The following is a 15111-nucleotide window of genomic DNA, read 5'->3' as shown; positions in this document are numbered from 1 at the left end:
GGGTCTCTATAATCATAGTCTAGCAATAAATACCACCAGGCCATTGCTTCCTTTTGCCTCAGATATTAGAGATAAATATAAATATAGAGGTTGAAAAAAAATTGTGACTCAGACATTCTGACATGAAGCAATAATATTATTAGCATTGCACTGTAAACATGCTGAAAAACAATTTTTGCAAGTCCTATGATAATTAAATAAAAGAACTTATTTATAAAGCAGAAATGCATTTTCACTTGTTTGAAACATTTGCTGACTAAAAGGCTAGCAAAACAATAAACTCTTTCCAATATTGGCATCATTTAGACCTAAATGGTGAGAATAAAATCCACTTATATCTCAAATTAAAATGGGTTGCTTGTGTGCTAACTTTCTTTCCTGTACCCTATCCTATCAAATGAAATTGATTTATAAGCATAGCTCCAAATGCAGATTTGGATTTAGACAGGGATCACACTAACAGCAGAAGTGAGATAACGTACGGCGACAGACTTCAGAAAGTCTCAAAAGATATAGGAGCCTTTGTCAGCCAAAGATTGCAAAATGCATCAAGGGCATCATAGGCCTAAATTATTTTTTAAAACACAGCACTTGCCTTTTAAAGTAGCAATTTTATTTATTAATTATCCAAAGGAAACTGTAAATGTTATGAAGTGAAATGCAAGGTTTTTTTTGTGGTGCAGTAGTTGTGCCCCTACTTCTAGGCCAGGTGGTCTGAATTCAAGACCCACCTGCTCCAAAGGTTTGTTATGACATCTCCGAACAGGATGATTAATTACAGTCAAGTGTACCAAGGTACAGTGAGAAGTGTTGTCTTACATGCTTAAGAGGCAGATCGTACTGTACAAGTGAAATTGGGCAACAGAACTTAGTGCACAGTACAATGTTACAGCTGCCGAGAAGGTGAAGACAGTGATCAATATTAACACTGAAGAGGTCCGTTCAAAAAGTCTGATAACAGCAGGGAAGAAGCATTTGCAAATGAATAATCCCAAACGTGGCTACCTGTATTCTTATGTTTCTTGAACTAAACAAGATGGGGCACTAGTCCATCCAAATCTACTAATGCCATTGAGGAATAGTAGCTGCCCTCCACTTTGCATCTGACAACAGAGATCAAAAGAGCTCAGCATCTCATCATAATCAGTGCATCACCAGTGAGTCATTCTACAGAATCACACAATTAGTAGGGCTGGTAGAAACAAATTATACAGAGCAGATTGGAATAGCAACCTCTTAAAGTTACAGAGTAAGGTCAATTTTTTAATATTTGTTGCCATCATGGTGCTTCAAGCTCATAAATTTATCATTCTTACGAGTTCCCCACTAAATCAACAAGAAATACCGAACCCAACCATGCTATCAGCCAAGATTAAACACAAACCTTTGCGAAACTCAAAGCTAATCTGCTGAAAATACACTTTAGTCAGAACCTGTCCACCTTATACCAGAACTGAAAACTGGCAGAATCATAGCTGAGTCAGCATCATAAAGCAGGGAAACAAACCCTTCGGTCCAACCAGTCCATGCCAAACATAAATCCAAACTAAACTAGTTCCACCTGCCTGCTCCTGGCTCATATCCCTCCAAAGTTTCCTTTTCATATATCCATCCAAATGAATTCTAAACATTGAAATTGTAGCTGCATCCACAACTTCCTTGGGAAGTTCATTCCACATGCAAACCACCCTCTGTGTAAAAGATTTGCCTTGTCTTTTTTAAATCTCTTTCCTCTCACCTTAAAAATGTGTCTCCTAATCTTGAATTTCCTCATGAGGGAAAAGGTAACTACCATCAACTCTATCTATTCCTCTCATTATTCTACAAACTTCTATCATGTTACCTCTCAACCTCCTATGCTCCAGTGAAAAAGGTCCCAATCTTTCTTTATAACTCAAACCTTCCATATCCAGCAACATCCTGGTGTCTTCTGAACACTCTCCAGCTTGATAACACCCTTCCTATAACTGGGCAACCAGAACTGGACACAGTATTGCAGAAGAGGTCTCACCAATGCACAGTACAACCTCAACATAACATGCCAACTCTAATATGCAAAAGGACTGAGCAATGAAAGTAAGTGTGCATTTAAATAAAGTTGGGTGGGGGTGGGGGAAAGAGAGAAGTCAAATGATGAATCATAAATACAGAGGGAGAAGATCAAATTACCTGCTAACTGTGGGACAGAAACAAAATTACATCTGCTGTGTATTGTTGAACAATGCACTGCTAAACTCAAGGTTTTACACCCTGTCTTTTTATGCTCAAGCTGCCCAGTGACTTATTTTGTATTGTTTGCATCAGATTTCTAGATTCCGCGTTTTTCTCTTATAATACCTGGTGAAGTCTGGTGGGACAGGTGTTGTGACAAATGAAGCCATGGGTTTACGATGGACTTGTTGGAACATCAGCAGGATTTCTTGACTTTTCAGAATTAACTCACTTTTACTGCAGGATCGCAGCTGCAGGGAAACAAAAACATCTGCCAGACTTCATTTTAACATTAGATTTTTAAATAGCAACTTAAAATAAGAAAACTTAAGAGGTTTAGCCGCGATCTCTCTGTGGTCTCTGCCTTCTCATTTGTGTCAGAAGCTCTGTTCACTTTGTGCAACCAGTCCCTTTGGTACCTCACTCAAGTGAGCATTCTAGAGGTGAAATCCAGCATGTACCAGTAAGTTAAACTATCACACTGGCAATAACAGCTGAACACAGTTCTGTCTTCATATATTTCTTAAGTTTAATAGCTGCCATAGCCAGCTGTAGCACCACCAATACTAACACAGGTAACTCGTGCCAGGATCACATTCATAATCCATGCCATTCAATACCTTGTTCTTTGGTAAACTTAGCAGCTGGCTTTGTAATAATTAGTTTTAGTCCCATTATATTACCAAAAGGTCAATCTATCGCAAGTATTAGAAAAAACGCCATGTTCAGTAATTATGAACCCAAGAGCCACATAATTCTTTTTTCTGCAGCTGCTTTGGTTACCTGATGTTCTACTTCCTGTAGCAGTGACTCAAGTAGCTCGGTTTCCTGAGTCAACGATGTTTTCTGACCTACAGAGAAAGAGAAAGAGAGAGAGAGAGAGAGAGAGAGAGACACAGAAATTTACAGATTTTATCAAGTCATACTTTGAGAGAGTTAATCCTGCAATGCACATTTCCTTAAGAGACAGCTACAATGCAATGAGGTTGACTCATCTGGTAGAGTGAGGAGGGCTCTGCTCTCAGCATAAATCATCTCTATCTGGCAAAAGGAATAACATCAAGACATTTCAAATATCTAAAGATAGTGTGTAGGGTGCCTAGATGGCAGGTAGTCACTTGGTCTATTTGTAGGGTAATGGGTGGGTCCAAAGCTCGCCCATTGGAAGGCACCATTCACCTCCTGGGAATGCTGGCTGTTTTGTACATAACTCATTTGTTGCTGTAACAAGCAGATCTCCCACTTCTGGAATGCAGTTAAGAAGTTGTAGGTGTTGCACTGCACCAAGAAAACATATCTTAAAAACATTAAGTTTTGAATTATTAGCATATCTATAAAGATGTATACTGTACCCATTAAAGTTATAAGTTTATTTTTTAGATGTGTGTCCAGTCTCGCAATCATCATTTCCACAGCATTCCTAATCTCTCTGACACGTTCGTCCTTTGCACTGCGTACGGCTTCCACATTTCTTTCCTGGTTACAAAAAAATATTCAGAAGAATCATAAGCTAATTTAAAAACAAATTACGAAAACGTTCAATAATTATCACTTACATTCTGCACTGTATCTGTATAACTCCTGACTTCTCATTTTACAAGCATTTCGGAAAGTATATGAACTTGAATGATTAATTTTGTCCTTCTCAATAACATAAAATAAGTGAAACTAAGGAAATTAGTAATCATGTGCTCAACTTTAAATCAATTTTAAGTAAAAGCTACATTTTGGAAACAACCAACGATACCAGTTTCTGTACCAACTTTAATCTGACAGTGCACAGCAGTCTTAACAGTGTGCAACTAAATTAATTGGTATATACGTTTTTCTGTGGTCCTACAAGTGGTAGTTTAATTCTTAAAAGAAAAGTGAGAGAAGAGGAATCAACCTCAATATCCTTACAGATGAAAGTGTGTTTCTCTTTATATAAAGAGCAGAATTAAACAAAAGCCCTATCCACTTTCTTCTCTTCAGCTTTCTTAATTTTGTAACACAGTCAAGAATTAAGGGATATGCTCCCAGATTTTCCAATACTACTCTGCAACTCGTCATTTGCAGGGATAGGTGAGGTTCTAGTTCTAAACCAGGAAAGCACCACACTTCCACTTAGCACTGACTTCAGAAATGAGCAAATGTTGCACACCTCAGGTCTATAAGAACTCTTGTTATCACGTTTTTAAATTAAAAATTTAAAACCTCAAAAGTGCCAAAATTAAACACACAGCCACGTTTGTTTGGGTTTGAGTCCAGCTGACACTGATGGCAGAAATAAACTTGTCTGTAGAAAAGGTTCTGTGTGAAATTAATTTGGCTATTCTCAGCCAAACTCATCATGCAGCGATCTAACCTTGGCTTCATGATAATAGCCTCACCAAAGGTTATAGGTCCAGCTTCACTTGAAATTTAAGGAGTCAATTTATTTTGACACAGTTCTAGAATGCAGCTTTAAACAGGGTCCCTGTTTTCCCCCCTCAGTCATAAAAGATTCCAGGACTTTTTTCAAAGAAGAGTTGAGAGTTCTTACCGTGTTATGGGAAATATGCAATTCTGAATCAACACACCAAACACGATTTGACTGCTTACACATCTGATAACAGTTTGAGAGACTTTGTGCACAAACTGGCTACTGTATTATTCTACATGTCCAAAGTATACCCTTGGTTATGAATTTCTTTGGGTCAGTCCATATTCCGCCAATCCAATTCTCACCTCGTGATATCATGAAACGGTTGGAGACACTAGATGCCACAAAGGCAACAGGCCCTGACAACCTTCCAGTAATAGTATTGAAGAACTGCTCCAGAACCTGCTGCTCCCCTAACCAAGCTGTCCCAGTACTGTGATCAGAGATAATGGGAACTGCAGATGCTGGAGAATCCATGATAACAAAGTGTGGGGCAGGATGAACACAGCAGGCCAAGCAGCATCCCAAAACGTCAGCTTTTGGGCTCCTAAGATGCTGCCTGGCCTGCTGTGTTCATCCAGGCCCACATTTTGTTACCTTGTTCCTGTACAGTTCCTGGCATCTACCAACAATGCTCAATATTGCCCAAGGATGTCCTGTTTCCAAAAAGCTGGGCAAATCTAACGTGGCCAGTTCCCACTCATTGTCTATTCTCAGTCATCAGTAAAGTGATGGAAGGTGACATCAACAGAGCTTTCAAGCAGCACCTGTTTAGCAATAACCTGCTCAGTGTCACCCAGTTTGGGTTCCACCAGGGCCACTCAGCTCCTCACCTCATTACAGCCTTGGTTCAAGCATGGACAAAAGAGCTGAATTCCAGAGGTGAGGTGAGAGTGACAGCCCTTGTCATCAAGGCTGCATTTGGCCAACGGTGGCATCAAGAAGCCCTCGCAAAATTGAAATCAGTGGTTATCAGGGGGCAAACACTCCGTTGTTTGGAGTCATACCTGGTATTTCAGAAAACGGTTGTGATGGTTGGAGGTCAGTCATTCAGACATCTCTGCAGGAGTTCCTCAGTGTAGTTTCTTTACTCAGAGAGTAGTAAGGGTGTGGAATGCCCTGTCTGCAACTGTACTGCCAACTTTAAGGGCATTTAAATGGTCATTGTATAAACATATGGATGATAATGGAATAGTGTAGGTTAGATGGGCTTCAGATTGGTTTCACAGGTCAGCGCAACATTGAGGGCCAAAGGGTCTGCACTGTGCTGTAATGTTCTATATGTTCTATGAAAGATAAAGTTGCTTTTCCTTTCTTTGCAGCCTTTTATTTTCAGACCCCAACTCCATGCGTCTAAAGTGGCATGCTGCATGATTATATAAAAATATTCAAACCAAATCCTAGTCCTTTATCCATATCCTTGTTCACCAAAGATACAAAGTCTTCAAAAACCAAGAGAACACCCACCTGCCTGTTCATACAAAACGAAAAATGCACTGCTTGCAAGAATTAATACTATGCTTCCCTCTTTGGTTTGATGATTTGGAGGTTTTTCCCTAAGGTTTTAGAAGATCTCTGGCCCAGAGAACTACTGAAGGCTTGATGATGTATTGGGTCACAAAGGCAGCTCACGATTGAATTATTCGCAGTCAAATACAGATTGTATTCCTGTAGACCATATTCTGGAATTGCGTCGAAGTAAATTGTATACTTGCATTTCAAGTGAAGTTAACCAAGCTGATTTCAAAGAGATCTGAACAAGAATGATAATTAACTTGCATTTATACACCACCTTTAAAATCCCCAGGTAACTGAAAGATGAACAAGGAAAACAGGCATTAAGACAAGAGGAAAAAGGTGCTTAGAAGAGACAATTAAAAGTTTAGTCAAAAAGAGAGTCATTAAAGGATAAGTAGGAATATAAAAAGGGGCTTAGAAAAGGAATGCCAGAGAGTGAGATTTGAGTGTTTGGGAACAAATTACCAACTGTGGGGTGAAAATGAGGCTGGGGTCTGTGTGGCAGGAGAGGTACAGCAGTGAGAAAGAATAGAGCTACACTACATTCGAGATTAAAGACAAAGATTTTAAGTTACTTTCCATTACAAATCACAATTTCCACAAGTAGTATTATGTAGAGAAAGGAAGTAAAAATAAACATTTTACCATATAATCATGGATGACTTTTATGAGCTTAAAAACATACAACTTAAAAACTACATACAATCTATAAGTCAGCCCAAGACTGAATATCTTGAAAAAGGACTGAAGTACTCTCATCTGAAAACAGCCAGATCAACCAGATAGAAACTAGAAAGTAAGGGACTAGTATATACTGTTGTAGGATATACCATCAACTCTATCACGTCCCAATGTTTACATCCCTATGACCTTACCACTTCTTGCACCAAACTGATTAGTTCCATCAATCGACGACGCAGTTTTGCCACCTCATCATTAACTTTTGTAACGTGCTGTTCATAAATCTCAGCCAAAGGTTTGAATGTGTGGCCCCCATGCTGCAATGAAAATGCAAAGCACTTCAGGACAAAACCAATGAATCTTATATTTCAGTGAATATATGATCTTGGTTGCATATCAGCCAAAGGTAGAGAAAATAGGAATTTAGGAGGGGCTTATAAATGCTGTCTCAGTGTCACTAGGCTTGCACGCTGGGCAAAAACTGATATACTGATATGTTTGTGCTCCGTCAGCAAGTAAGTAACAACTGAGAAATTGTGGCTGGTACCCTTATTATATTACGTCAAAATGGACTAATATGCTTGAAAACCTATTCTATTCATATTGTTTCATAATTCAACTACCAAAGTGCAGAATCATATTACAAGTATGAATCTAACCATTCATAGTTGACAGTCCAATAAACATGCCATTGTAGCTTCCCTCAAAAATGTTTCCACAGGAAGATATGGGCATGTATGATGGGCATTCAATGCAGGTTTTTAAAAGGGTATCAGATTTCTATAATTAGCAATTTATTTTTAATGATGCACAATAATTTTTAAAAAAGCTGTCTTGTAGCAGTTGACACAATCCATTGAAAATTACAGTGACAATTCTAAGGAGTTTAACAATATTTGCAGGTTTTCCCATAGACAAAAAAAAAGTGTGTTTTGGGGCAGCTCACAGCTCTTTATTATTCCATACCATGTTACAGGTACATTGTCCATTCTTTACACATGCAGATCCAACAAATGTATCAATGAAGAGTCTCTGTTCTACATACCATTCCACCCCAAAGTGCACATTGGTGGCAGATGCACTTCTTACATGTCCAACAGAATACACTCAGCTTCTCATGGTGACTGTCACACCTGAAATATATCTTTGTTTAATTTTTAAATAAATATTTGGAAGTAATTTAAATACATTATTGTATGACATTTGAAAATAACCACCTCGCTCTAACACCATCAACTTGTAAGTTGAATTCTAGTTTTAAAAATTTGCTTTTATATTAATGAAAGCTAGACTAATAGGACTGAGGTTCTCTCTCGCTGTTTGCAGGAGTTTCTACAAAGAAGCATTGGGTCATCACAGTCATTCATCATCAACACAAACACCTGGCAAGTTGGGAAACGGGGTAAGTTTCTTGCAGGTGCGCTGCAAGAATAATTCTGCTCGCATTGAATTCACATCATTGGTAAACAGTTAACAGTACAGTTGTAATCCAATCATATATCCACAGGGTCATTACTAATATTGCTGTAGACCTTCTGACAGGACCTGATTGGATTCCAGAGTTAAACAAACAAGTTCAACATTATGTTAGGCCTCCTTGTTGTTCATCTAGGGTGAAGTTTCTCAAGTTAGTCTTCAGCTGTATCAATGGATCTTACTTTGAAGGCTGAGATAACAAGGTGTACAGCTAGGTGAACATAGTTGGCCAAGCAGCATCAGAGGAGCAGGAAAGCTGACATTTCGGGCCTACAGCTTTAGAGGCTGTTCAGTCATCTAGAAGCCAAATATTAGAACTTCAAAAATGAGATGTCCCACTAACTTGATTGAGTTTTTTGAAGAAGTAACAAAGAGGATTGATGAAAGCACAGCGGTGGATGTCATCTATGTGGACTTCAGTAAGGCATTGGACAAGATACCTCAGGGTAGATTGGTTAGCAAGGTTAGAGCACATAGAATACCGGAAGAACTAGCGTTTTGGTTACAGAATTAGCTCTAAGGTAAAAGACAGGGTGGTGATGGAGGGTTGCTTTTCAGACTGGAGGCCTATGACCAGTGGTGAGCCACAAGCTGGGTCCACTGCTTTCTGTCATGATTTGGATGTGAACATAGAAGGTATGGTTAGTAAGTTTGCAGATGACATCAAAATTGTAAGTGTAGTGGACACTAAAGGTGGTTACTTCAGAGAACAACAGGGGCCTTGATCGGATGAGCCAATAGACCAAGGGATGGCAGTTTAATTTAGATAAATGTGAGGTGCTGCATTTTGGAAAGGCAGATCAGGGCAGGGTTTATATGCTCAATGGGAAGGTTCTGTGCAGTGTTGCTGAATAAAGGAACCTTGGACTGCAGGTTCATAGCTCCTTGAAATTGAAGTCACAGGTAGATCGGATAATGAAGATGATGTTTGTTGTGCTTGCTTTATTGGTCAGTGCATTAAGTATAAGGGTGGGAAGGTAACGTTGCAGCCGCACAGGACATTGGTTAGGCCAACTTTGGAATACTGCATTCAATTCAGGTCTCCCTGTCATAGGAAGGATGTTGTGAAACTTGAAAGGGTTGGGAAAAGATCTACAAGGATGTTGCCAAGGTTGGAGAGTTTGAGCTATAGGGAGGTGCTGAATAGGTTGTTTTGACTTTCCCTGGAGCGTTAGAGGCTGGAGGGGTGATCTCATAGAGGTTTATAAAATCATGGGGGCATGGATAGGGTGAATAAACACTGTCTTTTCCTCGTGCTGGGGGAGTGCAAAACTCGGTTTAAGGTGAAGGGGGGAAAGATTTAAGAGGGATCTAAGGGGCAACCTTTTCATGCAGAGGATATTGAATGAATGGAAGAGCTGCCAGAGGATGTGGTGGAAGCAGGTACAATTACAACATTTAAAAGGCATCTGGCTAGATATAAGAATAGGAAGGGTTGAGAGGAATACAGGCCAAATACTGGCAAATTGGAATAGATTCATTTAGGATATCTGGTTGGCATGGATAAGTTGGACCAAAAGGGTCTGTTTTCATGCTGTGCAGCTCCATGACTATTTAAATTGGGGATGATCATTATTGGTTGCATGGCAAACAGTCATGAACTAGAGTGCAACTGCAAGTGAATACTTTTCTGCTCATATCAAGAGCAAAAATAAGTTCCAGGAATAGCTGAAAGTTTGAATTTTTAAAAAAACTGGATATTTAACAGTTTAGTACTTGCACCAATATTACAAATCTTTATGTAGTAATAACATACTGACTTGTCTTTGTCATTCTCCTCATGCTTACTGAGATTACATAGTTGAAGTGTGTCCAGTTGTTGCGTGACTTCCTCTGCCCAGCGACAGTTCACAAGCTCTCGTAACTGAAGAGGTGCCCTACAACAAATCAGACATTGAAACTTCAGCTCCACTAATACTTAAACAAAGATTTCCAGCATCTGTAGTATTTTGAATCTTATACTCATCCAGGTAACAAACATTTTGATATATTTTTCATTTGGACGACGTTTTTAAACAGGAGTCAGGCTATTACGTTTCATGTCAGCACAACATATTCAGAGAACAGGTTGTGCATGACTAGATGGAACTCTCATCTACTGAGGTTCAAAAGATTCAGAATCATTTAATATGGTATCTCAACAGTTATGGGTTTACTTAATTTGCCTAAGCAAGATTCAAATTTAAAAGGTCATTATTAAAAGCAATGATTTGAAAAAGAGATAGATTTAATTAGAGATGAAAATAAATGGTTTATCATTGCACACCAGAGATGTTAATTCTGTTAAAACTCACGAATATTTTCATTTGCCCAGACAAACCTATATAATATCTGTAGCCTGCTTGGAAATAATAAATAATGAAGTTTAAAGAAAATTTTCTTCAGCTACTGTTTGTATCCTGTACCTACACAGGATCCTGTTTTTGAAGGCTAGCACTTACTTCAGGCTTTAAATGCTAAGATGTTCAAACAATAACAGAATAAGCAAATAACAACTAGAACGTTTCCAGTATTGGTCACACATCTCAAGCAATGTATAATAATAAATGGTTCACTAGTCTAGGACTAAAATTGTGACTCTGTTGATAATGAAGTTTTTTCTTAAAACTCCCTTTTCTTCACTAATTAAAAACATGAGTGCATATTCATGCTGTATTCTGAGGTTTTTGTCCAAAATAAATCAAGTGCTACTTTGAAGGTTCCAGATCAACCTCACTCATTTGAAAAAAAAGTGTGACTTAATAAATCAGACAAAACATTCATATCTGTATTAAGTGACTTGATAATTTTTCTGTAGAAACTCTCTGCTAACTAAAAAAATAATTCTAATATTGTCACAAAGAAAAACAGAAATTTCTGGGAAAACTCTTTCTGTGGAAGGGTCACTGGATGCGAAACATTAACTTTGCTTTCTTTCCACAGATGCTGCCAGACCTGCTGAGTTTTTTCCAGCAATTTCTACTTCGGTTTCTGTTTCCAGCATTCGCAGTTTTTTCAGTTTTAATTCTAATATTGTGTCAAATTAATTTGGGACGCAATGGGAAAGTGAAGCTGATTAAAGACAGAGATAAAGGAGGAAATACAGAGGTAAATAATAAATATATATCCGACTGGCTGTGCCACAATTAAAACATCCATGCCTTGAAACTGTTCAAAACAGTTAACGTCAGCTTTAAATGCACAACAGTTTTAACAGGTATTTTTAAATTTAAAGAAAAAAACATTTGAAGTAAATCTTGAAACTAGGAGTATTGCTGTTACAGTGTATGGCAGAGGTAAAAGGAAAAATCAAAATTTGTAATTCCAAATAACACAGATCAATGTTAACCTATTAATGTTATCAACCATTGTTCCTTATGTCTGCAAATTTTCTTTTCTACATTATTCAAACCTACTAATTAGGACTGGAATTAGACAGATTCACATGAGGCAACTATTTTTTAAATTGCAATTTGGTGAAAAATCAAAATAATTTCCAGATTCGGACAAACCCTGATCAAGACTTGCTATAGGTGTGCCCATACCTGCAATGTGGACACTGGGCTCTCTGCTCTGTTAACCAGCGCTGTGGAGACAAGAAGATCTTTTTAAAAAAATTGTGCTGACATTCTGTCACTTAAAAGCATGAAAGCACATTATTTGACCATTTCCAGGTCTCCATTTTACGTTTCAAGATACCCCCAGATAATGTGAAAGTAAACAATTGGAATCCAATGATTCAGGACCTCAACATGTTGTGACGTGGGACTCCAAGATTGGGCAGGTTGATGAATTTAAAAGATGGATCAAAATGATGACTAATAAGCTTCCTAGTACAGTTTGAAGTAATTATTAATTTTTTCTTTTAAAAACTGCACTTTTACATATGCAATGTTCAAAATGCTTTTAACAGCAAGCAAGCAAATACATCTCCACAATAAAGGCAGTGCAAGCACTACCATACACAACGGTAAATGTAACTGTTCTGCTGAGCATAGATTATAGCATCACAACTCAGCACAAACAGACTATTTAAAAACACAAAATCAGCTGAAGTCTTCACATCAGCCAGTCCTCCTAAAAAGAAAGAGTTTGTTCAGATTAGATACAGATCTTTCCAGCACATTCCCATCCTCTTAGAATTTTCACAATTGTTCCAAAACGCATTATGGTACTGTCATGTTGAACTACAGAAAATGCACATAGAATATCAATAGCACAGTAACAAAAGAAGATTCCCAGCAACATTTAGAACAGCAGCTGCTTTTCATTCAGTAAATTAAATTCTTCTTTTCCTAATAACAACTCTCTAGCCTTTCACTGCATAGGTCAAGGCTCAAAAACTCCAATGTATGTTAAAACAGGTTAAAACAGTAACAACTGGCTGCACACATCATGGCAATGAAATTCGGAAACTGGCTGGATTAAAAGCAATGATCTAGAAACTACAACTGCATGCAGCCAATGGGGTCAAGATGAAGCTTCCTCTTCAAATCACCTTTCTCGCTCTCAATTCAAGTTTTCTTCCAGACTATCTGGGCTCCTGCAACACAGGGAACCGACAAGTACGTCAGGCAGATGGTTTTATTTGACAAAAGCATGCAGGCTGATCACTTGGAATTGTCAAAGTGTTCTACAGAACACCTCTCAAGCTTTCAATCTCTGGAAGACGTTTTCCCCAGGAAATTATATAAACATAGGCTGCTCAAAAAAGGTGTGCACTGTGAAATCAAGTATTTGCAGATCAAATCAGTGCATCCAGCTGGGCCAGGTGTAATGGAGCAGCTAGTCATTTCCCTCCTTTATTGCTTGAAGTTGACAGCAATATCCAAATTCGAAATACAATAGGAACTTACCCTTATGCAACTGAAGCAACAAAGCTTTGAACAATGTGGACACAGCCGGGCATCACGCAACTTCTCCATACAAATAAAGCACCTGAACACCTCTGCAATACTCTGGGAAAACATAATGAGAAAAGGATTACTTAATTGTATATTGTGTGGCCTAAAAAATATGCATTTGTGACTGCTCAGATCAAAACCTTCTGCCTGCAGTAACCTTTTCTAAAGTTCCTTGTCAGAGTTTTTGGTGCATCAAAGCAGCATAGTTGGAAGAAGGTTCACAGCAACTGTGTGTTAATTTTGCAGCAATAAAACAGAGCTGGACAGGAGAAATTGATTGATTTATTGTCACATGTACCAATATACAGGGAAAAAGCTTTGTTTATAAGCAGTACAGGGAGATCACAGCGAGCAAAGGACGTGCAGATCAAAAAGACTTAGAGGCATACAGATTACATTGCAAGGCCAGCATCCATTCAACAGTCTGAAAACGGCAGTAAAGAAGCTGTTCTTTAACTTGCTCATGGGTGTTCAGGAATTTGGATCTTTTGCCTGACGGAAAAGGTTGTAGGAGGTCATTACCAGGGTTAAATGGGTCTTTGATGACGCTGGCCGCCTATCGTGGCAGCGAGCCATGTAAATAGGGTCCATGGATGGAAGGTTGGCTTCTGTGATGGTGTGGGCTGTGCACACCACCATGTGTAGTTTCTTATGGACCTGGGCAGAGCAGTTGCCAAAACAGGCCATTATGGGCCCAGACAGAATGCTTTCAATGGTGCATCTGTAGGTGAAGGACCTTATGGGCATATCAAATTTGCTCAGCTACCCAAGGAAAGAGAGGTATCGGTGTGCTTTCCTGACTGTCGCATTTTTGCGAGAAGTCCAGGACGGGTCGGGTGTTATCATCATGAGGAACTTGTTGCTCTTCATTTTCTCAACCTCAGTTCTGTTGGTGTAGGTGGAGGCATTTTCTCCTTTCTTTCTGAAATCAATGATCAGTTCTTTAGTTTTGCCAATGTTGACACACATCACCAAGCCGTCTATCTCCCCTCTGTATTTTGACTCATTGCTGTTAGATGTCCATCTGACTACAGTGATGTCGTCAATTATTAGTGTACAGTTAAAGGAATGAAATTAAATAGATTTGTAAACTGTAACTTTTCACTAGACAATTTAAACTTCAAAACACAGACTTATTCCATGATTCTTCAAACTCCATGCAATCACACAAATTTTTTTTATTGTAAGAGGTTGTGTCCCATCACTGAAATGCTCAAAGTTTCTTCAACCTGTTGCACTGGCAACGGACTAGCATTAGGTCATTTAAACAAATAATCAACAGCGAATTTCTGCAAACACAGCAGAACAGTTTAAACGGCTGAATGACGAACAACTTCTGCCTACCCGGTTCAAAATTGCCATACTCAGCAGCATTATCCACATTACACCACACTCTAAGCTGCTTGTCTAATTCAGGCCTTTTAAATGTAACTACTCTTCCTGGCACAGGGCATCCAGGATAAAGTGCCAATGTAATCTGACACATTTTATCTTCACTACATGTTGACACTATGAAGGATTATGAAAAACTTGAAGAAAACAAATATGCAAATCAAATTTAAAGTTTTTACAAAGATTTGTAGCTCAGGTTGTGGGTGAGGTTGTTGACTTGCTCACCAAACAAGTCAACAACCTAACGCAATTCAAATAGCTTTAAATATCAACCTATGGCTGCAATCAGCAGACAAGTACCAAAAGTATATGAATATTTAGTTTTCTTTAAACAATCAATCAATTCTGATACAACATAAACTGTATTATTTCAATGTCACTTTTTATTTCCCAAACTGACTTTTATGGTTTTAGTAAGCTTTACTAACACTTGACAATGCAAGTCAGAATCCAGATTTGCAAAGTTCTGATAAAATATATTTTTCCTTACAACAAGATTTGAGTATTGTTAAGAAAAATGCTGTCAAAGGTTTTTGCCTTGCACTA

The 15111-nt window shown here is 38.4% G+C and overlaps 1 protein-coding gene across 9 annotated transcripts in view; it reads right to left on the bottom strand.

Moving 5' to 3' along the window:
• The window catches only part of trim37 (tripartite motif containing 37), an 88724-nt gene that overhangs the window by 58690 nt on the left and 14923 nt on the right, over positions 1 to 15111 (bottom strand). For 7 of the 9 annotated variants that reach the window (XR_009447313.1, XR_009447314.1, XM_059655388.1 and 4 more), the window contains exons 3-10: positions 13126 to 13227; positions 11815 to 11855; positions 10051 to 10167; positions 7860 to 7947; positions 7009 to 7131; positions 3564 to 3687; positions 2995 to 3062; positions 2338 to 2462 (exon numbers count right to left, since the gene is read on the bottom strand). Coding sequence is in view for 7 of the 9 variants with exons in the window: in XM_059655388.1 (XP_059511371.1) it covers positions 2338 to 2462; positions 2995 to 3062; positions 3564 to 3687; positions 7009 to 7131; positions 7860 to 7947; positions 10051 to 10167; positions 11815 to 11855; positions 13126 to 13227 (788 nt within the window). In the remaining 2 variants the exon portion in view is untranslated. Of the gene's footprint in view, positions 1 to 2337; positions 2463 to 2994; positions 3063 to 3563; positions 3688 to 7008; positions 7132 to 7859; positions 7948 to 10050; positions 10168 to 11814; positions 11856 to 13125; positions 13228 to 15111 lie in introns of those variants that run through there. The other 2 variants (XM_048557038.1, XM_048557039.1) reach the window with 2 other exon arrangements.

This window comes from Stegostoma tigrinum, chromosome 27 (assembly GCF_030684315.1).
Source record: "Stegostoma tigrinum isolate sSteTig4 chromosome 27, sSteTig4.hap1, whole genome shotgun sequence".
Taxonomy (NCBI): Eukaryota; Metazoa; Chordata; class Chondrichthyes; order Orectolobiformes; family Stegostomatidae; genus Stegostoma; species Stegostoma tigrinum.
This window is presented reverse-complemented; position numbering and strand designations above follow the sequence as displayed.